Below are 21,118 nucleotides of genomic sequence, written 5' to 3'. Positions count from 1 at the left end.
AGACTGCAGATTAATGTGACACTGCTAGCGGAAGGCCATTGGGGTGCAGTGTTTGCAGAAGTGGAGAAGGCCGCTGGAGTCAGATGTCAAGACCATGGAGAAAGGATGCGCTTTTAAAATCTGAGCCACCGGGAACCAATGTAGGTCAGTTAGGATCAGAATGATGGGTGAGTGTGACATTGAGAAAGTAAACCTTGGATGTCAGTGAATCCCATTATAGCTATTCTCACATCTGCTGCAGAAAACTCCAAGGCCCAAGACTAGCTGTTCATGGTATTAATGGATGAATGCTGACACCTTCATTTGACATTCTCGTATCGTGATTTTAACAGACCATGACCTATTTTTTAAAAAGTGAATTAATGTCCACATTAAAATCGGCAAGAAAGAATATCAATCTGGTTTCACAACTTTCTAGGCTTCAATACATAATAGAATCATCTTTAAACTTTCCATAAACTAGCAGAATTTGTTGGTTTTGATCAACTAGGGGATTGTACGTGGCATGTTGATATTTTTCACGACCTGATTGTCATTCAGTAATTATAAGTTTACATTAATTTGCAACACTTGCAGTACAAAATAATCTAGAAATTAGTTAACTTACTCTTGAAAAGTTTAGTGCTACGTGGTTAATTGTCAATTGTAGCTGAAATTAACTGCATCAGCGATCATTCCTGCAAGAAGCCATGGCATTCATGAAATAAAGCTTTTGGTTAATTTATGCTTGTGCATTTGACCTTTCCCTGGTGTCAAACATACACCAAATGATGCAAGTTTAGTTGAAGGTAGTAGTTCAGTCTGAAGAAGGGTCTTGACCCGAAACATCACCCATTCCTTCTCTCCTGAGATGCTGCCTGACCTGCTGAGTTACTCCAGCATTTTGTGAATAAATACCTTCAAGTTTAGAGGTACAGCACGGAAACAGGCCCTTTGGCCACCGCATTGGCACTGACCAGCAATCCTCACACATCAACACTACCCGACACATACTAGGCGCAATTTACACATACCAAGCTAATCAACCTACAAACTTGTACGACTTTGGAGTGTGGGAGGTAATCGAAGATCTCAGAGAAAACACACGCGGTGACTGGGAGAACGTACAAACTCCGTACAGACAGCACCCGTAGTCGGGATCGAACCCGGGTCTCTGGTGCTGCAAGTGCTGTAAGGCAGCAAGTTGATCGCTGCGCCACCGTGCCGTCCATTTGTGCAAAGCCCATTACCATCCCTACCAACAGAAACTTGAGTTCAAAGATCCACACAACTATTACAGAATGGTCTCAACCAAACTATCAGCACTTTGCCTTATTTTGTTTGCTGCTAGGTGCTTCTTGCCTTCATTGATTGATTGATTGATTGATACTTTGTTATCACACCTGACATGTCACAGTGAAATTCTTTGTTTTGCATACCATACACAAGGTATGCAAAGAGTCGCCATGTATGGGGCACCGACAGAGTTGCAAAGTGTTTGATATAGTCACCAATTGTTCTCGGAGGCCCCCGACGCCGGGTCCCTCTTTGTTCCCAGCCGCCCCCCCCCCCCCCCCCCCCCCCCCCCACGACGGGTGGGGGAAACTATAGCAATATTTAAAAGACATTTGGACAGATACATGTATGGGAAAGATTTAGAGGGCTATGGGCCATTCACAGGCAGAGGCCACTTAATTCTGCACTGCGCCATTGTAGGGATTTCTTGTGCCTGGAAGAATCAACTGCAGACTTCTTCTTCCCGGTGGTTCTTACTGTTGCCCTGGCTTCTCGCCTAGTACTCTTGGCAAGCTGTGTGTGCCTTTTAGCATATGATCGACTAGAACATTTGTGTACATTTGATTGAAGATAAAATCTCTCGCCTTATCCCCGGAATCCTCTCTTTCCACCATCGCAGACAGCAGCAACCTGCATTGTACCAACCATGGAGTGTGTGCTTTTAATGGCTAATTAATGCACAACAAAAGTGTCAGAAGTTGCATTCAGTTAACGCTGATCAAGTGGGGAAATGTACACATCCCATTCTAATACATCTCTCTGGTGAACCGCTGTTCTAACTTCATTTGACCCTAATTCCTGAATTTTTGAGAGGGACGCACACTGATATTAATGATAAACACAGGAATATTGTAACACACCAAAAAATAATCCGCATCAATTTCTAGAAAAATATGTCATCAACTACTTCTTGGTTCTGATCTCAGTGGTATTTCATGGGCACTTTAAATGTAGTTTCTTTATATCCACTATCTGACATAACCGCCTGATTGTTGCCCAATTTAATGTGCCACCGGCAACTCAATATGTTATGATTGGCTTTTGCTCAAGGTCACAGCATCTTTTAGTTCATTGTGTCACTCTGAAGAAAGGCTGTGATGTTTCACAGATAGGCAATCTTTGTTATTGAGGGAACATTGACTGAGAAACTTCAGTTAAAATGATATGCCAATGTCGCAAAATGTCTAGTTCAGTCAGAACAACATTTAGGGAGGGGTGTAAGGAAGACACAATATAGGATTTACGAAGGGGAAGCTGAAGTAGCTATTTTAGTCTTCCCATTTATCATCTGGAGGAAATTGTTGCTTATTCACGACTAAATGCCAGATGAGCAGCAACAAAGTAGGACAGCAAGGCTTATGTCATTAGTGTGCTCATGGAAACTGACTACGTTTCTGTGGGTCTAAGAATAAGAGAGAGGAAGAGGATCCTTCTGTGGATTTTTGGGAAGATGGTGTGAAGGGAAACCATCAGAATCACAGAGTCACACAGCACAGAAACAGGGCTTTCAGCCCAACTCGACAATGCCGACCAAGCTACCCCATCTAAATCAGTCCTATTTGCCCACGATTTACCCATCTATATACTAAAACTCTTGTTTGTTTGTGACTGAACTTCAGCCAAAACTGTACAAGATAGCGCGACATTTTTAGGCCCACCTTATTCATCGTCATCGTTTTAATGGAAAAAAATTGTAGTTTTATTGAAATTGGTGTTATATTTTTAAAGTTATTCACATTTAAGTCCAAACCACGTGCGTGTCCTTCACTGCTAGGCCCCAGTGCCCCGCTGATCCATCGGGCCGCCGCTTCTCCTTCCCGCTCTAAACCCCTGGCATCTCCATCATGGCCGCTGCTCCGCCCTCCAGCACCGCTGAGACATCGCACCGCCGCCGCTGCTCCCGCTGCCACTCTAAACCCGGGGCAGCAAAAAGAACGATGAGCCTTTTGGCGGCATTCGTACCTTTTGTTGTGGCGATTTTCGACAATTCCTTCCTGTTGTAAATAGGGGAAATGATGCCGATGTTGAAAATTCCTGCCTCAAGAAATCCTATTAATGTTCAAATTGTTATAGTTTGTTATTCTCATTTTAAACTTTAATAAATCCCCTTTCCACTTGCTGTGCCCGTCAGCCGCCCATACGCAGTAATACCTCCATGTTTGACGTCACCATGGAAACCCGACGGGCGGAAATGGCGGCGCCGCCGAAGAGTCCCTAGGAATTGAGGGGGGGGAGATAAGGGGGGATGGAGTGGGTGACTGGGGGGTGGGAGGGGAAGGGGGGAATGGGTGGGGAAGAAGGGGGTTGAGGGGATGGAGTGAGGGAGGGGAGTGGAGGGTGCTAGACCAATGCAGAAAAAAACACAATTTTAAAGAAAAATCGCGATTTTCATTGAGATTTTATTTTATTTTAAATTTAAGCCATTTATTTTATACCTTTAAACCTTTCCTATCCTTGTTCTTCATCAGATGTCTTCTAAACTTACCGATTATCCTAAAATAATCACAAAATGCTGCTGAACCCAGCTGAACCAGGGAGTCCCTGGTTCTGGACTCCCCCAACATCGGGAACATGTTTTCTGCCTCTAGCGCGTCCAATCCCTTAATAATCTCATATGTTTCAATAAGATCCTTATCCTTATGCTTATGTTGGCAAACACCAAATCTGGGCAGTAATTTATGATGTAATAGATTTTCTGCCACTTTGAAGACAATTCTTATTGATGATGAAGTTGATAAATCTAACCCCAATCACTAAATCCTGACAGAGTATAATGAGAGGATCCCCTCTCATCCTTCTAAATTCCAGTGTATACAAGCCCAGTCACTCCATTATTTCAACATATGACAGTCCCGCCATCCCTGGAATTAACCTGGTGAACCTACGCTGCACTCCCTCAACAGCAAAAATGTCCTTCCTCAAATTTTGGGACCAAAACTGAAATCTCAGGCAACATCCTGGTAAATCTTCTCAGTGGTCTCTCCAGTGCAGTCATGAACTTACAATAGTGTAGCGACAGAATTATATACAATATTCCAACCTTATCCTAACCAATGGTTTGTGGCATGCTGTCATGAATTTAAAGCACAAAACAGTTCTCCCATTATCCACTACCATTGTACAATACAATACAATACAATACAATACAATACAATATATCTTTATTGTCATTGTACAGGGGTACAACGAGATTGGGAATGCGACTTCCATACGATGCAAAAATTAATTAGCTAATCAGCATAAATTTAGACAACCCAGTGAAACAAAATTAGAAACAGTTTTAAAACAGAATAAAGTGCAAATAGGTCCGTGCCGGTTCACTGTGTGATGTGACCATCCGGCTCAGCAGGACCGGTTCATAGCAGCTATGGCCCTGGGGATGAAGCTGTTCCTGAGTCTGGAGGTGCGGGCGTAGAAGGCCTTGTAGCGTCTGCCAGATGGTAGAAGTTCGAACAGACTATTGCAGGGGTGTGAGGAGTCTTTGTGAATGCTGGTGGCTTTTCTGAGGCATCGTGTGTTGTAGATGCCCTCCAAGGCTGGTAGCTGTGTTCCAACAATCTTCTGAGCTCCATATACTACCCGCTGAAGAGCTCTCCTCTCTGCCTCCGTGCAGCTGAGATACCACACAGGGATGCCATGCATTAGGATGCTCTCTATGGTGCAGCGGTAGAAGGTCGTCAGCAGCTGTTGGGGCAGACCAGACTTTTTCAGTGTTCTCAGGTAGAACAGTCGTTGCTGTGCCTTCTTGACCAGCGCAGCAGTGTTAGTGGCCCATGTGAGGTCCTCCGAAATGTGAGTGCCCAGAAACTTGAAGCTGGACACTCTCTCCACGGGATGGCGGGACTGTCATATGTTGAAATAATGGAGTGACTGGGCTTGTATACACTGGAATTTAGAAGGATGAGAGGGGATCTTATTGAAACATATGAGTATTTCTAAGGTCAGAAATCCAATTTTGTCTCAACCCAAAAGGTCACCCATTCCTTCTCTTTAGAGATGCTGCCTGTCCCGTTGAGTTACTCCAGCATTTTATGTCAGTGTAGTCAGTGTAAACCAACTTCCGCAGTAACTTCTTACACAATCTAATTTTGCCGTTCCTTTTGCTAACAAATATAATTTTTGTGCATAAAATCTAGAATTGTAGACTGAGAAAGCCTTGATTTAATGCTTTTTAGTTTAGTTTAGTTTAGCGATACAACGTGGAAACAGGCCCTTCGACCCATCAAATACACTAGCTCTATATTATCCTGGTTTCGCATCATACACTCTGGGGGCAATTTAGAGAAGCCAATTAACCTACAAACCTGCACGTCTTTGGAATGTTGAGGGAAACTGGAGCACCCGGAGAAAACCCACGCGGTCCCATGGAGGACGTACAAACTCCATACAGGCCAGCAGTCATAGTCGGGATGGAACACGGGTCTCTGGCCCTGTAAGGCAGCAACTCTACCGCTGCACCACTGTGCCGCCCCTACCCAGGACCTTTTGCATGTAAAGCAGACATGACTTTACTGCACTATGAACCAAAATATGCAACAGGGTAATTATACGAGGATATATTGTGAATGTATTGGTGAGGTATGATGTGAAAGCTGTCGCTCCTAAATGTTTCTTTTTCTTTACAGGCCATCATGGCTCAGCTGCCCCAAGAGGAAAAAGCAAAGATTGCCGAGCAAGTGGAGAGCTTCCAGCAGGAGAAGAACAAGCTGGACGCCGAAGTTGCAAAGTGGGATGACAGCGGCAATGACATAATTGTGCTGGCAAAGCAGATGTGTATGATAATGATGGAAATGACCGATTTCACCAGGTAAGAGAATGTAGGCGGTGTGTTACCTGCACCTCGAGCATAACCAGCGCACACCACACAGAGCAAGTCACTGTCTTACTGGGACAGAGAGCTCAGGGCACTTCTTCTCCCTGCACTATATACACAGCAGAATGTGTCGGAAGGAACTGCAGGTGCTGGTTTAAACTGAAGACAGGCATAAAATGCTGGAGTAACACAGCAGAACAGGCAGCATCTCTGGAGAGAAGGAATGGGTGACGTTTCAGTCCGAGACCCTTCTTCAGCAGAATACTGGCCAGTCACTACATTTTCTCCAGAATCCGTGGAATTCATTGCCACAGACGGCTGTGGAGGCCAAGTCAGTGGATATTTTTAAGGCAGAGACAGATAGATTCTTGATTAGTACAGGTGTCAGAGGTTATGGGGAGAAGGCAGGAGAATGAGGTTAGGATGGAGAGATAGATCAGGCATGATTGAACGACAGAGTAGACTTGATGGGCCGAATGGCCTATTTCTACTCCTATTCCTTATGACCTTGTCACATACTATCTTTTTTCATCTGTCATAATGTTAAGTTTAGAGACGCAGCATGGAAACAGACCCTTCGGTTCACCTTGTCTATGCTGACCATCGATCACCCATTCACCCGAGTTATTATGGTTGGGGCAAGATGAACATTTATTGTCTATTTCAAATTGTCTTAGAATTGTGAAGGTTGTTGGGTGATTTTGGACGGCAGTTCAGGCTCCCACATGTTACTGTGGAATTATCATGGACTAGAGCGGCTAAAAATGCTGGATTTCCAACCCTAAGGTCATGAGTAAACCAAATGTTTTTTACATTCATACCGTGCTTTCATCGTGTGAATCCATGTTTTTATTTTAGGTTTATTTTAATTTTATTGAAACCACGCCATTCATTGGAATGTTTCTGGATTATCTGTTCAATAATTCTCTGAATTATGAGTTGAACAACTAATTCATAAGACTTCAAAGCTGCTTTCACTGAGTAACAGAAGTTAGTCATACAGGTGGAAATAGGCCCTTGTAAGTTGACTCTTGTCAGCACACTTTAAAAAAACGTCCCATTTTCGAGATAGTCCCTTTCCATCAAATGACCTGCTCCAATCAACTTGAGCGAGTTCCTGTCTAATGCCTTCATAGATGGCCTTGCCCTAATTCGGAATTTTAACTTGTGGACCCACCCTGTCACTATCCATATCTATCTTCTAGACAATAGACAATAGGTGCAGGAGTGGGCCATTCGGCCCTTCGAGCCAGCACTGCCATTCAATGTGATCATGGCTGATCATTCACAATCAGTACTCCGTTCCTGCCTTCTCCCCATACCCCCTGACTCCTCCAACGGTAATACCAGCCACTCCCGCTTCTCCCCTTCCCCATCTGGCAAAAGGTATAGAAGTGTGAAAACGCACACCTCCAGATTCAGGGACAGTTTCTTCCCAGCTGTTATCAGGCAAATGAACCATCCAACCAACAACTAGAGAGCAGTCATAAACTCCTATCTACCTCATTGGGACCATCGGACTATCTTTGATCGGACTTTACTGGCTTTATCTTGCACAACATGTTATTCACTTTATCATGTATTTGTACACTGGTGATGGCTCGATTGTAATCATGTATAGCCTTTCCATTGACTGGTTAGCACGCAACAAAAGGTTTTCAGCCATGATCATATTGAATGGCGGTGCTGGCTCGAGGGGCCAAATGGCCTATTCCTACACCTATTTTTCTATGTTTCTATGTGACAATAAACTAATGACTAATACACAAGATGGGTGCTGGGTCATGCAAAGGCATAGATCATTGTTCAGAGATGCTGAATACTGGAGAACAGATTGGCTGTGATTGTAGTTCGCAATAACAATGTTGAGAATGTCTTTTAACTGATCTGAAAATAGATGTTGCTATGGAGGTTTATCATGATTTCATTCTGATTACTGCATGAAATCTGTGATTTCCAAAATTAAATGTCAGCCCACCTTTTTTTAGTTTCTTTTAAAACAGAAATGTAAAATGTTTTAAAACTTGGTATATGGCTATCAAGGGATATGGGGAGAAGGCAGGAACAGAGTACTGATTTTGGATGATCAGCCATGATCATATTGAATGGCGTGCTGGCGCAAAGGGCCGAATGGCCTACTCCTGCACCTATTTTCTATGTTTCTAAGAATGTGATATTTGTACCACAATAATTCTGCATTTTCAATTGCTTCATCAGATCACAGTCACATTGAAGGCCACCTTAATTTGCATTATAATGTAAGGGTTATGCATTAATTTATGGATTAACACGAAGGAAACTTTTCTTTTCGTGGGGTGTAGTTGGAACCTGGAATACGCTGCCTGCAGATGTGGGGGAGTCAAATTCCTTGGTGGTTTTAAGCAAGAAAGTGGGTAAATTTAAATTAATGTAAAAATGTAAAAATTTGACAACATCAGAGACAGGGCTATGTGGGTGGAATAGTGAGCTGCTCTGGTAGAGAGCTTGTGCTGTCATGATGGGCCAAATGATTTCCTATCCAAATAGTGAAAGGCCTGGATAGAGTGTTTGTGGAGAAGATGTTTCCACTCGTGGAAGAGTCCTCGGCTAGAGGCCGTAGCCTCAGAATAAAAGGACGTGCCTTTAGGAAGGAGATGAGGAAATTTGTCTTTAGTCAGAGGGTGGTGAATCTGTGGAATTAATTGGCACAGAAGTTTGTGGAGGCCAAGTCAATGGATATTATCAAGGTGGAGATTGATAGAATATTGATTAGGGGTTATGGACTGATGGCAGGAGAATTAGATCAGCCATGATTGAATGGCGGAGTAGACTTGATGGGCCAAATGGCCTAATTCTGCTTTTATAATTTATGAACTTATGAAAATCCTGTAACGATTTTATGATTCAAAAGAAGATGTGATTTTCTAATGAATATCAAGATATGCCGTGTGCACCAAACTGTGGTTGTTATTTTTTTATATTGTGTAATGTTGTAATAGGAAAGATATTGTGATTTTGATTAGTGCTTTAGTTTAATTTTTTAGTTTAGTCTAGGGATACAGCGCGAAAAGACAGGCCCTTCGGCCCACCGAGTTTGTGCCAACTAGCAATGCCCGCACACCAACACAAACCTGCACATCTCTGGAGTGTGGGAGGACACCCGGGGAAAACCCATGCGGTCAGGGGGAGAATGTACAAATGCCATACAGGCAGCACCCTTAATCAGGATCAAATCCGGGTCTCTGTCGCTGTGAGGTGGCAACTCTACCGCTGTGCCATTGACAAAACTCTCCAAGGGCCTTGTGGGATATTTCATCTTGCAGACAGATAGGATAAGAAGATAAAAGGGTAGCATTTCGATTTATTCACAAAATGCTGGAGTAACTCAGCAGGTCAGGCAGCATCTCGGGTGAGAAGGAATGGGTGACGTTTCGGGTCGAGACCCTTCTTCAGACTGATAGGGTAGCATGTTAGGTCATAAGGTCATAGGGAATAGGAGTAGAATTAGGCCATTCGGCCCATCAAGTCTATTCCGCCATTCAATCATGGCTAACCTATCTCTCCCTCCTAACCCCATTCTCCTGCCTTCTCCCCATAACCCCTGACACCTATACTAATGAGAACTCAGCTCCTCGATTTTACACCAGAATAAATACATCTGCCTTTGAAGGTCCATTTGCTTTAGTTGTTCTGGTAGATATGTCAACACAATCTTATTTCAGCAACATCAGTGGCATTACTAGAACTGTAAATGTTTTTAAATGGAAATATCTGCAGATTAAGACATCAGTAACGGAGGGAGAACCAGTTAACATTTTTGAGTTATTTCTTGGTGTTTTGATTTTGTTCCATTTTTAGATGTTCAGAATGCTGATGTTTCCATTTTTTTAAATCTACGTCAATGTTCAGAGAAGAGATCAAGTGGTTTGTGACCACATTTGCCGACAACAAATTGATGGTTGAGAAAGCAAGTTGTAAGAAGGCTTCAGGAATCTACAAAGGGAAACAGATAGGTGAAGATGCAGGCATATGGCAGATGGTATGTAATGTGGAGGAAAAATTAAGTTATTTCCTTTGGGATAACAACTAGAAAGCAAAATCTAAATATTTGAACAGTAGAGTACAAAATACTGTGGTACAGTGGGATCTGCATATCCGTGTTCGCAAAACACAGAAAGTTAGCATGAAAGTACAGCAACTGATTCAGAAGATAACGGATTTTATTACGAAGGGGAAATTATAGAAAAGCAGAGAAGTCTGGAATGCTGCGTATAGTTTCATCTAGGAAGATGTATAAAATCATGGTGCTTTCTTTGGTGAATGCACACAGTCTTTTACCCACAGTAGGGGAATCAAGAACCAGAGGACATAGGTTTAAGGTAAGTGGGGAAAGATTTAATAGAAATCTAAGGAACAACCTTTCCACACAGAGAGTGGTGGGTATGTGGAATGAGCTGCCAAAGGAGGCAGGTACAATAACAACATTTTAATAACATTTGGACAGGTACACAGATTGGAGAGGTGTGGGTCCAACATGAGCTAAAGGGACTAACGTGGATGGGGCAGCTTGGTCGCATGGATGAGTTGGGTCTGTTTCTGTGAACATCAGTCTGAAGAAAGGTCTCAGTTCAGAGAAGGATCATGAGTTTGATTCCTGGGTTAAATGAGGAGGAACGTTTGAGCAGGTTGGACTTAAGCACATTGACGTTTGGAAGAATGAGAAGGGATTCTCGGGGATCTTCGCAAGGTAGAGTGCAAAATGATGTCTTCCCGCCTGCGGGCATGGACCCAGAGGTTCAGGGGAAGGGATGAAGAGAAGGAATACCTTCTCCAGATATTTTCATTTAGTTATACCAGATAGAAACAGGCTCTTTGGGCCACTCGGCCCAGGTCTACAATCAACCAACCATCTACCCGGATCCCATTTTATTCAATGCCTTCTACCGAACAATTCCCTCCACATTTTACTGCTGACCTATGCCAGCAGTGGCCAATTAATCCATCCACCCCTCTGTCTTTGGGATGTGGGAGGAAATTGCAGCACTGGAATGAAACCCACTTGGTCATAAGGAGAACATGTAAACTCCGCACAGAGGTCAGGATTGAATCCGTGTGTGTGGTGAAGTGAGGCAATGTCTCCACTACCACTTCACCAGGACAGCTGGATAGGGAATCTTTGGAATCTTCCACTCCAGTGAACTTGAGGTAGAATCATAGAATATATTCAAGAATGATTTTAGTGTCGAGGGGAATTGATGGTCAGCATTGGAAAGTGGAGTTGGAATGTACCCAAGGGCCCCATATGATCAATCCTGCCACTGTTATGCTCTTACGCGCATATTCCGTTGTGGTGCAGCAAGTAAGAATGTCATTATTCTATCTGGGACATATGACAATCAAACACTCTTGACTCTTGATCCTTCTCCACTAAAGTGCATTTTGCTAATGCGGTAACCAAAGCTGATCAGCAGCGGCAGATTGCAAATCCCTTTACTTACTTGTCCAATGAGTGGCACATCACAGTGGTTTTCCGGAGTTATAATCTGAAGTGTGAACACAATAATGTTGAACATCACACCCCACTATTCAGAGAGAAAGTGCAAGTGTGGGTCTAGACTGGGATTCATTCAGCTAATAGAGTTATAGACTCATACATTACTGCACGGAAACAGGCTCTCCAGCCCAACTCGTCCATGCCGACCAAGATATCGCACCTCAGCTAGTCCCATTTGGTTCATATCCCTCTAAACCTTTCCAATCCACGTACCTTTAGTTTAGTTTAGTTTAGTTTAGTTTAGAGATACAGCATGGAAACAGGCCCTTCAGCCCATCGAATCCGCAGCGATCCCCGCACACTAAGACTATCCTACACACACTAGGGACAATTTACATTCATACCAAGCCAATTTACCTACAAACCTGTACGTCTTACGGGTGTGGGAGGAAACCGAAGACCTGGGTCAAGGGGAGAACGTACTAACTCTGTACATACAGCACCCCTATTCGGGATCGAACCCGCATCACTGGCGCTGAAAGCGCTGTAAGGCAGCAAGTCTACCGCTGCGCCACTGTGCCGCCTGTCCAAGTGTCTTTTAAATTTTGGAAATGAAAGGGTTGTTCCATCACAAATGGGAAAAAAAAAAAGATCTGCATTCTTGGAGTTTGGAAGAATGAGAGGGGATCTTACTGAAAACAATACATCACAATGACATTGAATATCAGGGCAGGCTTGAGAAACATAGAAAATAGGTGCAGGAGTAGGCAATTCGAGCCAGCACCGCCATTCAATATGATCATGGCTGATCATCCAAAAGCAGTACTCCGTTCCCACACTCCAAAGACATACAGGTATAATAATAATAATAATAATATATTTATTTTATATAGCGCCTTAACACATGCACAAAGCGCTTTACAAATACAATTAACATAGAAACAAACAGACAAACAGACAAACTATCCTGACGGAAAAGCGGCGAATAATCAACGCCAGCGCCCTCTCACGTCAGGGTCCGGCAGTAGACATTAAAGAACACAAGACACACAGATACAATTTTTTACACAAAACAGCCATCACAGTGATTGCTCTAGGCACACCCTCACTGTGATGGAAGGCAAAGTCTTATCTCCTCCTCGTTCTTCTCCCGTGGCGCCACGAGGTGATCGAGGCTCCCAACCCCTTGAAGCCCCCACCGGGCGATGGAAAATGCCGCGGCCGAGCCACGCAGGGCGATGAGAGTCCTGAGCCCCCACCGGGCGATGGAAAGTGCTGCGGCCGGGCCACGCAGGGTGATGAAGGGCCTGCGGGCGGGTTGAACGTGCCTCGTGCTTCGGGGCGGTTGAAGCTGCTACGGCTGGAGCTCCCAAAAGCCGGTCGCCAGCCAGGGTCCTGCGAGCTCCCGATGTTGCGGTCTGCAGGGCCCACGGCCGAAGCCTCCGAGATGGTAAGTCCAGGCCTTGCGACCGGAGTCTTCGAGGTCGATCCCAGCTGGAGGCCGCCGACTCCACGTTGTTAGGCCGTAGCGCGAACGGAGATACGACACGGTAAAAGTCGCATCTCCGTTGAGGAGGAGATTTTAAAAAAGGTTTCCCCCAACCCCCCCACCACCCCCTACATACACAGAATTAAAAATAAAACAAAACGTACATTTAACATCGACAATGACAAAAAAACACCAAAAAAAACGGAGAGACTGCCAGTGAGCCGCAGCTGCAGAACACAGCCACGCCCCTTAATGTAGGTTAATTGGCTTGGTGTGTGTGTAAATTGTCCCCAGAATGTGCAGGATAGTGTTAATGTGCGGGGATGGCTGGTCGGTGCCGACTCGGTGGGCCGAAGGGCCTGTTTCCGTGCTGTATCTCTATTGAGGGGGTAGGTGGACTCCTGCTCCTATTTTCTTATGTTCTTGTGTCCTATTGATCTGCTCACTGGATATGGAATCAACAGGTTCAGATCCATATCGCTATGAAGACCAGGGACCACTTTCACCCTCCTCAAAACTATGCGACAATGACTGCCCATTATAGACAATAGACAATAGGTGCAGGAGTAGGCCATTCAGCCCTTCGAGCCAGCACCGCCACTCAATGCGATCATGGCTGATCACTCTCAATCAGTACCCCGTTCCTGCCTTCTCCCCATACCCCCTCACTCCGCTATCCTTAAGAGCTCTATCCAGCTCTCTCTTGAAAGCATCCAACGAACTGGCCTCCACTGCCTTCTGAGGCAGAGAATTCCACACCTTCACCACTCTCTGACTGAAAAAGTTCTTCCTCATCTCCGTTCTAAATGGCCTACCCCTTATTCTTAAACTGTGGCCCCTTGTTCTGGACTCCCCCAATATTGGGAACATGTTTCCTGCCTCTAATGTGTCCAATCGCCTAATTATCTTATATGTTTCAATAAGATCCCCCCTCATCCTTCTAAATTCCAGTGTATACAAGCCCAATCGCTCCAGCCTTTCAACATACGACAGTCCCGCCATTCCGGGAATTAACCTAGTGAACCTACGCTGCACACCCTCCATAGCAAGAATATCCTTCCTCAAATTTGGAGACCAAAACTGCACACAGTACTCCAGGTGCGGTCTCACCAGGGCCCGGTACAACTGTAGAAGGACCTCTTTGCTCCTATACTCAACTCCTCTTGTTACGAAGGCCAACATTCCATTTCACCCTATTTCAGATAGTCCCTTTGTTCCACCTAACGGCCTCCCCCACCTTGCATAGAACACTGACCATAGAATGGTACAGTACAAGAACAGGCCCTTCAGCCCACAATGTTGCATCAAACATCATGCAAAATTAAACAAATCTCTTGTAACTGCACATAGAAACATAGAAACACAGAAAATAGGTGCAGGAGTAGGCCATTCGGCCCTTCGAGCCTGCACCACCATTCAATAGGATCATGGCTGATCATCCAACTCAGTATCCCGTACCTGCCTTCTCTCCATACCCCCTGATCCCTTTAGCCACAAGGGCCACATCTAACTCCCTCTTAAATATAGCCAATGGACTGGCCTCAACTACCTTCTGTGGCAGAGAATTCCACAGATTCACCACTCTCTGTGTGAAAAAAAACTTCCCCCTTATCCTTGGGCACCATGTTATCCCCCTTATCCTTAAACTGTGACCCCTTGTTCTGGATTTCCCCAACATCGGGAACAATCTTCCTGCATCTAGCCTGTCCAACCCCTTAAGAATTTTGTAAGTTTCTATAAGACATGACCCATTCCCTGCACATCAATGTACCTAAAAGCTTCCTAAATGCCACTTTCTTTTCTACCTCCACCACCATGCCTGACAATGCGTTCCAGACACCAACTGCAGTCTACGTAAAAAAACATGCAGCCTCATATCTCCTTTAAACTTTGCCCCTCTTATCTTAAAGATATGCTCTCTAGTTTTTGACATTTTCACCTTGGGAAATAGTGGTCCTGACTGAATATGCCTCTAATAATGTTAGATTCTTCTATCAGGTCTCCCCTCAGCCTCCGACCATCCAGACCTTCTCTGCTACTGCAATCGCCTTGCTTCCTCTTTTTCTCAGTTCTTCGGCCTGAAACATCAGCTGGGTTCTCTATCCACCATTTATTCTCAAAATGCTGGAGTAACTCAGCAGGTCAGGCAGCATCTCGGGAGAGAAGGAATGGGTGACGTTTCGGGTCGAGACCCTTCTTCAGACCACCATCACTCTATCCACCATCACTGCTTGGCTGGCTGAGTTCTTCCAGCATTTCTGTTTTTGTTACTGTTTAAAATTTCAATACAGGTGTCCCATATCATCAAGACAGATGCCCAGAAATCTTGATGTCTGCATTTTCAAAAAGTTTTGGTTACTATTCACCCATCGGGATTTCGCTGGAATTTATCTTGCACTAAACGTTATTCCCTTTATCATGTATCGGCACGCTGTGGACGGCTCGATTGTAATCATGTATGGTCTTTCCGCTGACTGGATAGCACGCAACAGAAGCTTTTCACTGTACCTCGGTGCACGTGACAATACACTCAACTAAACTACAGTGCTGGAGATCCCAGCAAGTCAGGCAGCCATCTCTGGAGAACGGAGTCAGGGGGTATGGGGAGAAGGCAGGAACGGGGTACTGATTGAGAATGATCAGCCATGATCACATTGAATGGCGGTGCTGGCTCGAAGGGCCGAAGGGCCGAATGGCCTCCTCCTGCACCTATTGTCTATTGTCTATCTCTCTGTGCACCCTAACTCTCTCCCACCACTCACGAGAAGAAGGACTAGACTTCTTGAGGATGGAAATCCTTTTAAAATCGCTCTCATACAGAATAGGTGAATTATATCATCATGCTTATGTTCATGTTCCTAGTCATTACTCTGCACGAACACATTAAATAATTTTCAAATATTTTCCATTTTAAAAAGCGTACATAATTTATCCTACCTCCAATGTTTCTTCTAAATCATTCCATCACCTAGCAACGCACTGCATAATTTTGTAAATAATCTCTGAGCCTCTCTCTTCCAGAACAGTGAAGCAGTTCAATAGAGGTAATATTAAGGCTTTGGAAAAAAAGAAAAGGTCTGATTTTATTCTGTGCTTTATCATTTATGAAAAGCTTTCACACACACAGAATTTCACAGATTGTACTACTCTGTAGCAGCTCATTTTGTTCAAGTGGTCTAGGCTGACATTTCTGCTCTGAATGAACCAGCTTCCACCTTGTTGCTAAAACAGGAAGGGTCTCGACCCGAAACGTCACCCATTCCTTCTCTCCCGAGATGCTGCCTGACCTGCTGAGTTACTCCAGCATTTTGTGAATAAATCAGCTTCCACCTTGTTTGAGTCACAGAGTAATTCAGCGTGGAAATAGGCCCAGCGGCCCAACTTGCCCACACCGACCAACATGCTCCATCTACACTCATCCCACCTGCCTGCGTTTGGCCTATATCTCTCCAACCTGTCCTATTTATGTACCTGTCTAAATGTTTTTCAAACATTGCCTCAATTACCTCCACCGGCAGCTTGTTCCGTACACACATCACCCTTTGAATAACAAAGTTACCCCTCAGGCTCCTATGGCATCTTTCTCCCCTCACCTTAAACCTATGTCCTCCGGTTCTAGATTCTCCTACTTTGGGCAAGAGATTCTGTGCGTTTAACAGATCTATTCCTCGCACAATTTTGTACATCCTTCTTCCTCCTGAGCTCCAAGGAATAGTGGCCTAGCCTGCTCATCCTCTTCCTACAGCTCAGACCCTCGAGTCCCAGCAACATCCGTGTAAATGTTCTCTGAACCCTTTCCAGCTTGACAACATCTTTCCAATAACATGGTGCCCAAAACTGAAAACAATACTCTAAATGTGGCCTCACCAACGTCTTATACAACTGCAACATGACCCCCCAACTTCTATACTTCTTCATCTCACTCTATCAACATCTCACAAGTCTACTCTGCCATTCAATCATGGCTGATCTCTGCCTGCTAATCCCATTTTTCTGCCTTCTCCCCACAACCCTTGACACCAGTTCTGATCAAGAATTTGTCTATCTCTGGCTCAAAAATATCCACTGACTTGGCCTTCACACTCCTCTGTGGCAATGAGTTCCACAGATTAACCACCCTCTGACTAAAGAGGGTGCATGCAAGTGGACAAGAGTGTAGCTGTATCATTGGTGGAAGAGTCCTGAGCAAGAAGGCATGGTGACTGTCAAAAGATAGAAATAGATAGGATAGATACAGAACATTTTTCCCAGGGTGAAAATGCCGATGACTCAAGGGCATAGCTTTAAGTTGAGTGAGGCAAAGTTTAAAGAAAATGTGTGGGGCACGTTTTTCACACTGAGGTTAGTGGAACGCACTGCCAGCATGTGGTGGAGGGAGATACAATGGAGGCTTTTGGATAGGTACATGGATATGCATGGAATGGAGGGGTATGGATTATCTAATAACAGGCAGATTAGAATTGGCCTTGGTATCATGCTCAGCGCAGACATTGTGGGCCAAAAGGCCATTTCCTGTGCTGTTCTGTTCTATGTTCCATTTAACGTAAGGATGAACTTTTTTTTTTAATACACTGGTTGGTTCACATCTGGATCTTGGGGAGAAATTGATTAATTTGTAGCTTTAAAAAGGGAGTGGTATCAATGCTTCGAACAAATATATTGCATGAATTAAGGAGAAAAGTGTTGCATACTGCTAGTCGGTTCAGTCTACAATTCACCAGAAGAAATTTATTTGGCCAGATGGTGATGATCCTGTGGAAATCACCGCCACAGATGGCTGTGGAGACCAAGGCATTTGGGTACTTTAAAATGGAGATTGATAGGGTCTTGATTAGGAAGAGCACCAAATGTTATTGGGAGAAGGCGTGGGAATGGGGATGAGAGGAGAACTCGAAGGGCCGAATGGACTATTTCTGCTCCTATGTGTAATGGCCTTCCAGGAAGCAGATACGGACATGATGAGATTTTTATGTGAGACCATTCTATCAGCACAGATAGAGTCATAGAGTCATCGGATAGAGTCATAGAGCCATAGAGTGATACAGTGTGGAAACAGGCCCTTCACCCAACTTGCCCACACTGGCCAATATGTCCCAGCTACACTAGTCCCACCTGCCTGCGTTTTGTCCGTATCCCTCCAAACTTATCATATCCATGTACCTATTTAACTGTTTCTTAAATGTTGGGATAGTCCCTGTCTCAACTACCTCATGTGACAGCTTGTTCTATACACCCACCACCCTTTGTGTGAAAAAGTCACCCCTTAAAATTCCTATTAAATCTTTTCCCCTTCACCTTAAACCTATGTCACCTGGTCCCCGATTCACCTACTCTGGGCAAGAGACTCTGTGCATCGACCCAATCTATTCCTCTCATGATTTGATACACCTCTACCCCTCATCCTCCTGCGCTCCAAGGAATAGAGTCCCAGCCTGCTCAACCTCTCCCTATAGATCAGACACTACAGCTCTGGTAACATTCGTGTAAATCTTCTCTGTACCCTTTCTAGCTCGACAACATAGATATAGACTATTTTAGGATGCAGGAAGAACTGGGCACAAAGTGGAGTTGATAGGATGAGTCTATTATTACCATCATGCTGCTCTGGTGAACAGCAATGATGATCGGTATCAGGAATAATAACTTCATCGGCTTTTGTGGCATTGCCATTACCCATTGCACTATCCACATCATGGAGACTATCAGTGATTAAAATTTTTTAAAAAATCACATTTCTACACATTCAGAGTTTCCAGTAATATGTGAACATAATGACCTGGAAACATACTCCATTCTTTACAAACCCTGTTCTTGTTTATTAGCTTCTACAAGACTTGAATCTGTAGGAGTTACATAATATCACATTATGCAAAGGGAAAACACATCATAGATCTCCCTATTGCCTTCTTGTAAACATAGTCAAAACCTTTTTTCTGACAGTCAGAAACTGAAGAATAAGGGGTAGGTCATTTAGGATGGAGACGAGTCAAAATTTCTTCATGCAGAGAGTTGTGAATCTGTGGAATTCTCTGCCACAGAAGGCAGTGGAGGCCCATTCACTGGATGTTTTCGAGAGTTAGATTTAGCTCTTCGGGCTAAAGGAATCAAGGTATTTGGGGTAAAAGCAGGAACGGGGTACTGATTTTAGATGATCAGCCACGATCATATTGAATGGTGGGGTGCTGGCTCGAAGGGCCGGATGGCCGACTCCTGCACCTATTTTTCTATCTTGCTATGTTTTCCTGGGGTGGAAATGTCAAAGCCTAGAGGGCAGAGATTGAAGATGAGATACAAAAAGTTCAAAGGAGATGTATGGGGCATGCTTTTATTACATAGAGGATGGTGGGTGCCAGGAATATGCTGACAGGGATGGTGGAGGCAGAAATAATAGTAGTGCTTAAGAGGCTTTTAGATTAGACACATGGAAAGGGATGGAGGGATTTAGGTAATTTGCAAGCAAGAGAACCAGGCCCTTCAGCCCAACTTGCCCACACCGGCCAACATGTCCCAGCTTCACTAGTCCCACCTGCCTGCATTTTGTCCATATCCCTCCAAACTTGTCCTATCCATGTACCTAACAAACTGTTTCTTAAATGTTGGGATAGTCCCAGCCTCAACTACCTCCACTGGCAGCTAGTTCCATACATCCACCACCCTTTGTGTGAAAAAGTTACCCCTCAGATTCCTATTAAATGTTTTCCCCTTCACCTTGAACCTGTCTGCTGGCCCTCGACACCCCTACTCTGAGCAATAAATTCTGTGCATCTACCCAATTTATTCCTCTCATGATTTTATACATCTTTATAAGATCACCCCTCATCTTCATGCTCTCTATGGAATTGAGACCCAGCCTACTCAACCTCTCCCTATAGCTCACACCCTCTAGTCCTGGCAACATCCTCGTGAATCTTCTCTGAACTCTTTCAAGCTTGACAATATCTTTCCTATAATATGGTGCCCGGAACTGAACACAATATTCTATATGCAGTCTCACCAACGTCTAATACAACTGCAACATGACCTCACAACTTCTATACTCAGAGATGAGATTAGTTTATCTTGGAATCATGATTAGCATAGACATTGTGGACCAAAGTGCCTGCCCGTGTACTGTACTATTCTACATAACATTGTTTATCAACTAACGGGATAGTGGCACAGTGGTAGAGTTATTGCCTCACAGTGCCAAAGACCCAGGGTCGATCCTGACTAGGGTTTGTGCATTATCCCTGTGACCATGTGGGTTTTCTCCGGGTGCTCTGGTTTCCTCCCACATTCCAAAGACGTGCAGGTTTATTGGTTAATTGGCTTCGGTAAATTGTCCCTAGTGTGTCTGATGCAAGATTGAATTGAATTGAATTGAATAAATTTTATTGGCCAAGTATGTACACATACAAGGAATTTGCCGTGGTGCTTTGCTCGCAAGTAACAACATGACATACAGTAAACAATTAAGAATAAAACATTATAATTTACACATGTGGAGAATGAAATAAAATACCAGAGCAAAAGGAGGCTACAGACTTTTGGTTGTTGAATAGAGCTACTGCTCGTGGGAAAAAAACTGTTTTTATGTCTGGCTGTGGCGACTTTGACAGTCCGGAGTCACCTTCCAGAGGGAAGTGCTTCAAAGGGTTTGTGGCCAGGGTGAGAGGGGTCAGAGATGATCTTGCCCGCTCACTTCCTGGCCCTTGCAGTGTACAGTTCGTCAATGGGGGGAAGGTTGCAGCCAACAACCTTCTCAGCTGTGCGAACGATCCGTTGCAGCCTCCGGATGTCATGCTTGGTGGCTGAGCCAAACCAGACCATGATGGAGAAGGTGAGGACAGACTCTATGATAGCAGTATAAAACTGGACCATCATTGCCTGTGGCAGATTGTGTTTCCTCAGCTGCCGCAGGAAGTACACCCTCTGTTGGGCCTTTTTGACTGTGGAGTCGATGGTGGCCCCCCATTTAAGGTCCCTGGAGATGATGGTTCCAAGGAACTTAAATGACTCCACAGATGTGACTGGGGGGAGGGGAGGGGGAGCTCTCCTAAATTCCACAACCAATCCACAAGATTGGGAT

General features: G+C 44.4%; 1 protein-coding gene across 5 annotated transcripts in view; it reads left to right on the top strand.

The window, feature by feature from the left end:
• Positions 1–21,118, top strand: part of ctnna2 (catenin (cadherin-associated protein), alpha 2) — a 1,150,825-nt gene that overhangs the window by 950,144 nt on the left and 179,563 nt on the right. For all 5 annotated transcript variants that reach the window (XM_078407736.1, XM_078407821.1, XM_078407459.1 and 2 more), the window contains one exon: positions 5,901–6,082. In XM_078407736.1, coding sequence (XP_078263862.1) covers positions 5,901–6,082 — 182 coding nt within the window. The remainder of the gene's footprint in view (positions 1–5,900; positions 6,083–21,118) is intronic.

The sequence above is a fragment of the Rhinoraja longicauda genome, chromosome 1 (genome assembly GCF_053455715.1).
Source record: "Rhinoraja longicauda isolate Sanriku21f chromosome 1, sRhiLon1.1, whole genome shotgun sequence".
In the NCBI taxonomy this organism is placed as follows: Eukaryota; Metazoa; Chordata; class Chondrichthyes; order Rajiformes; family Arhynchobatidae; genus Rhinoraja; species Rhinoraja longicauda.
This window is presented reverse-complemented; position numbering and strand designations above follow the sequence as displayed.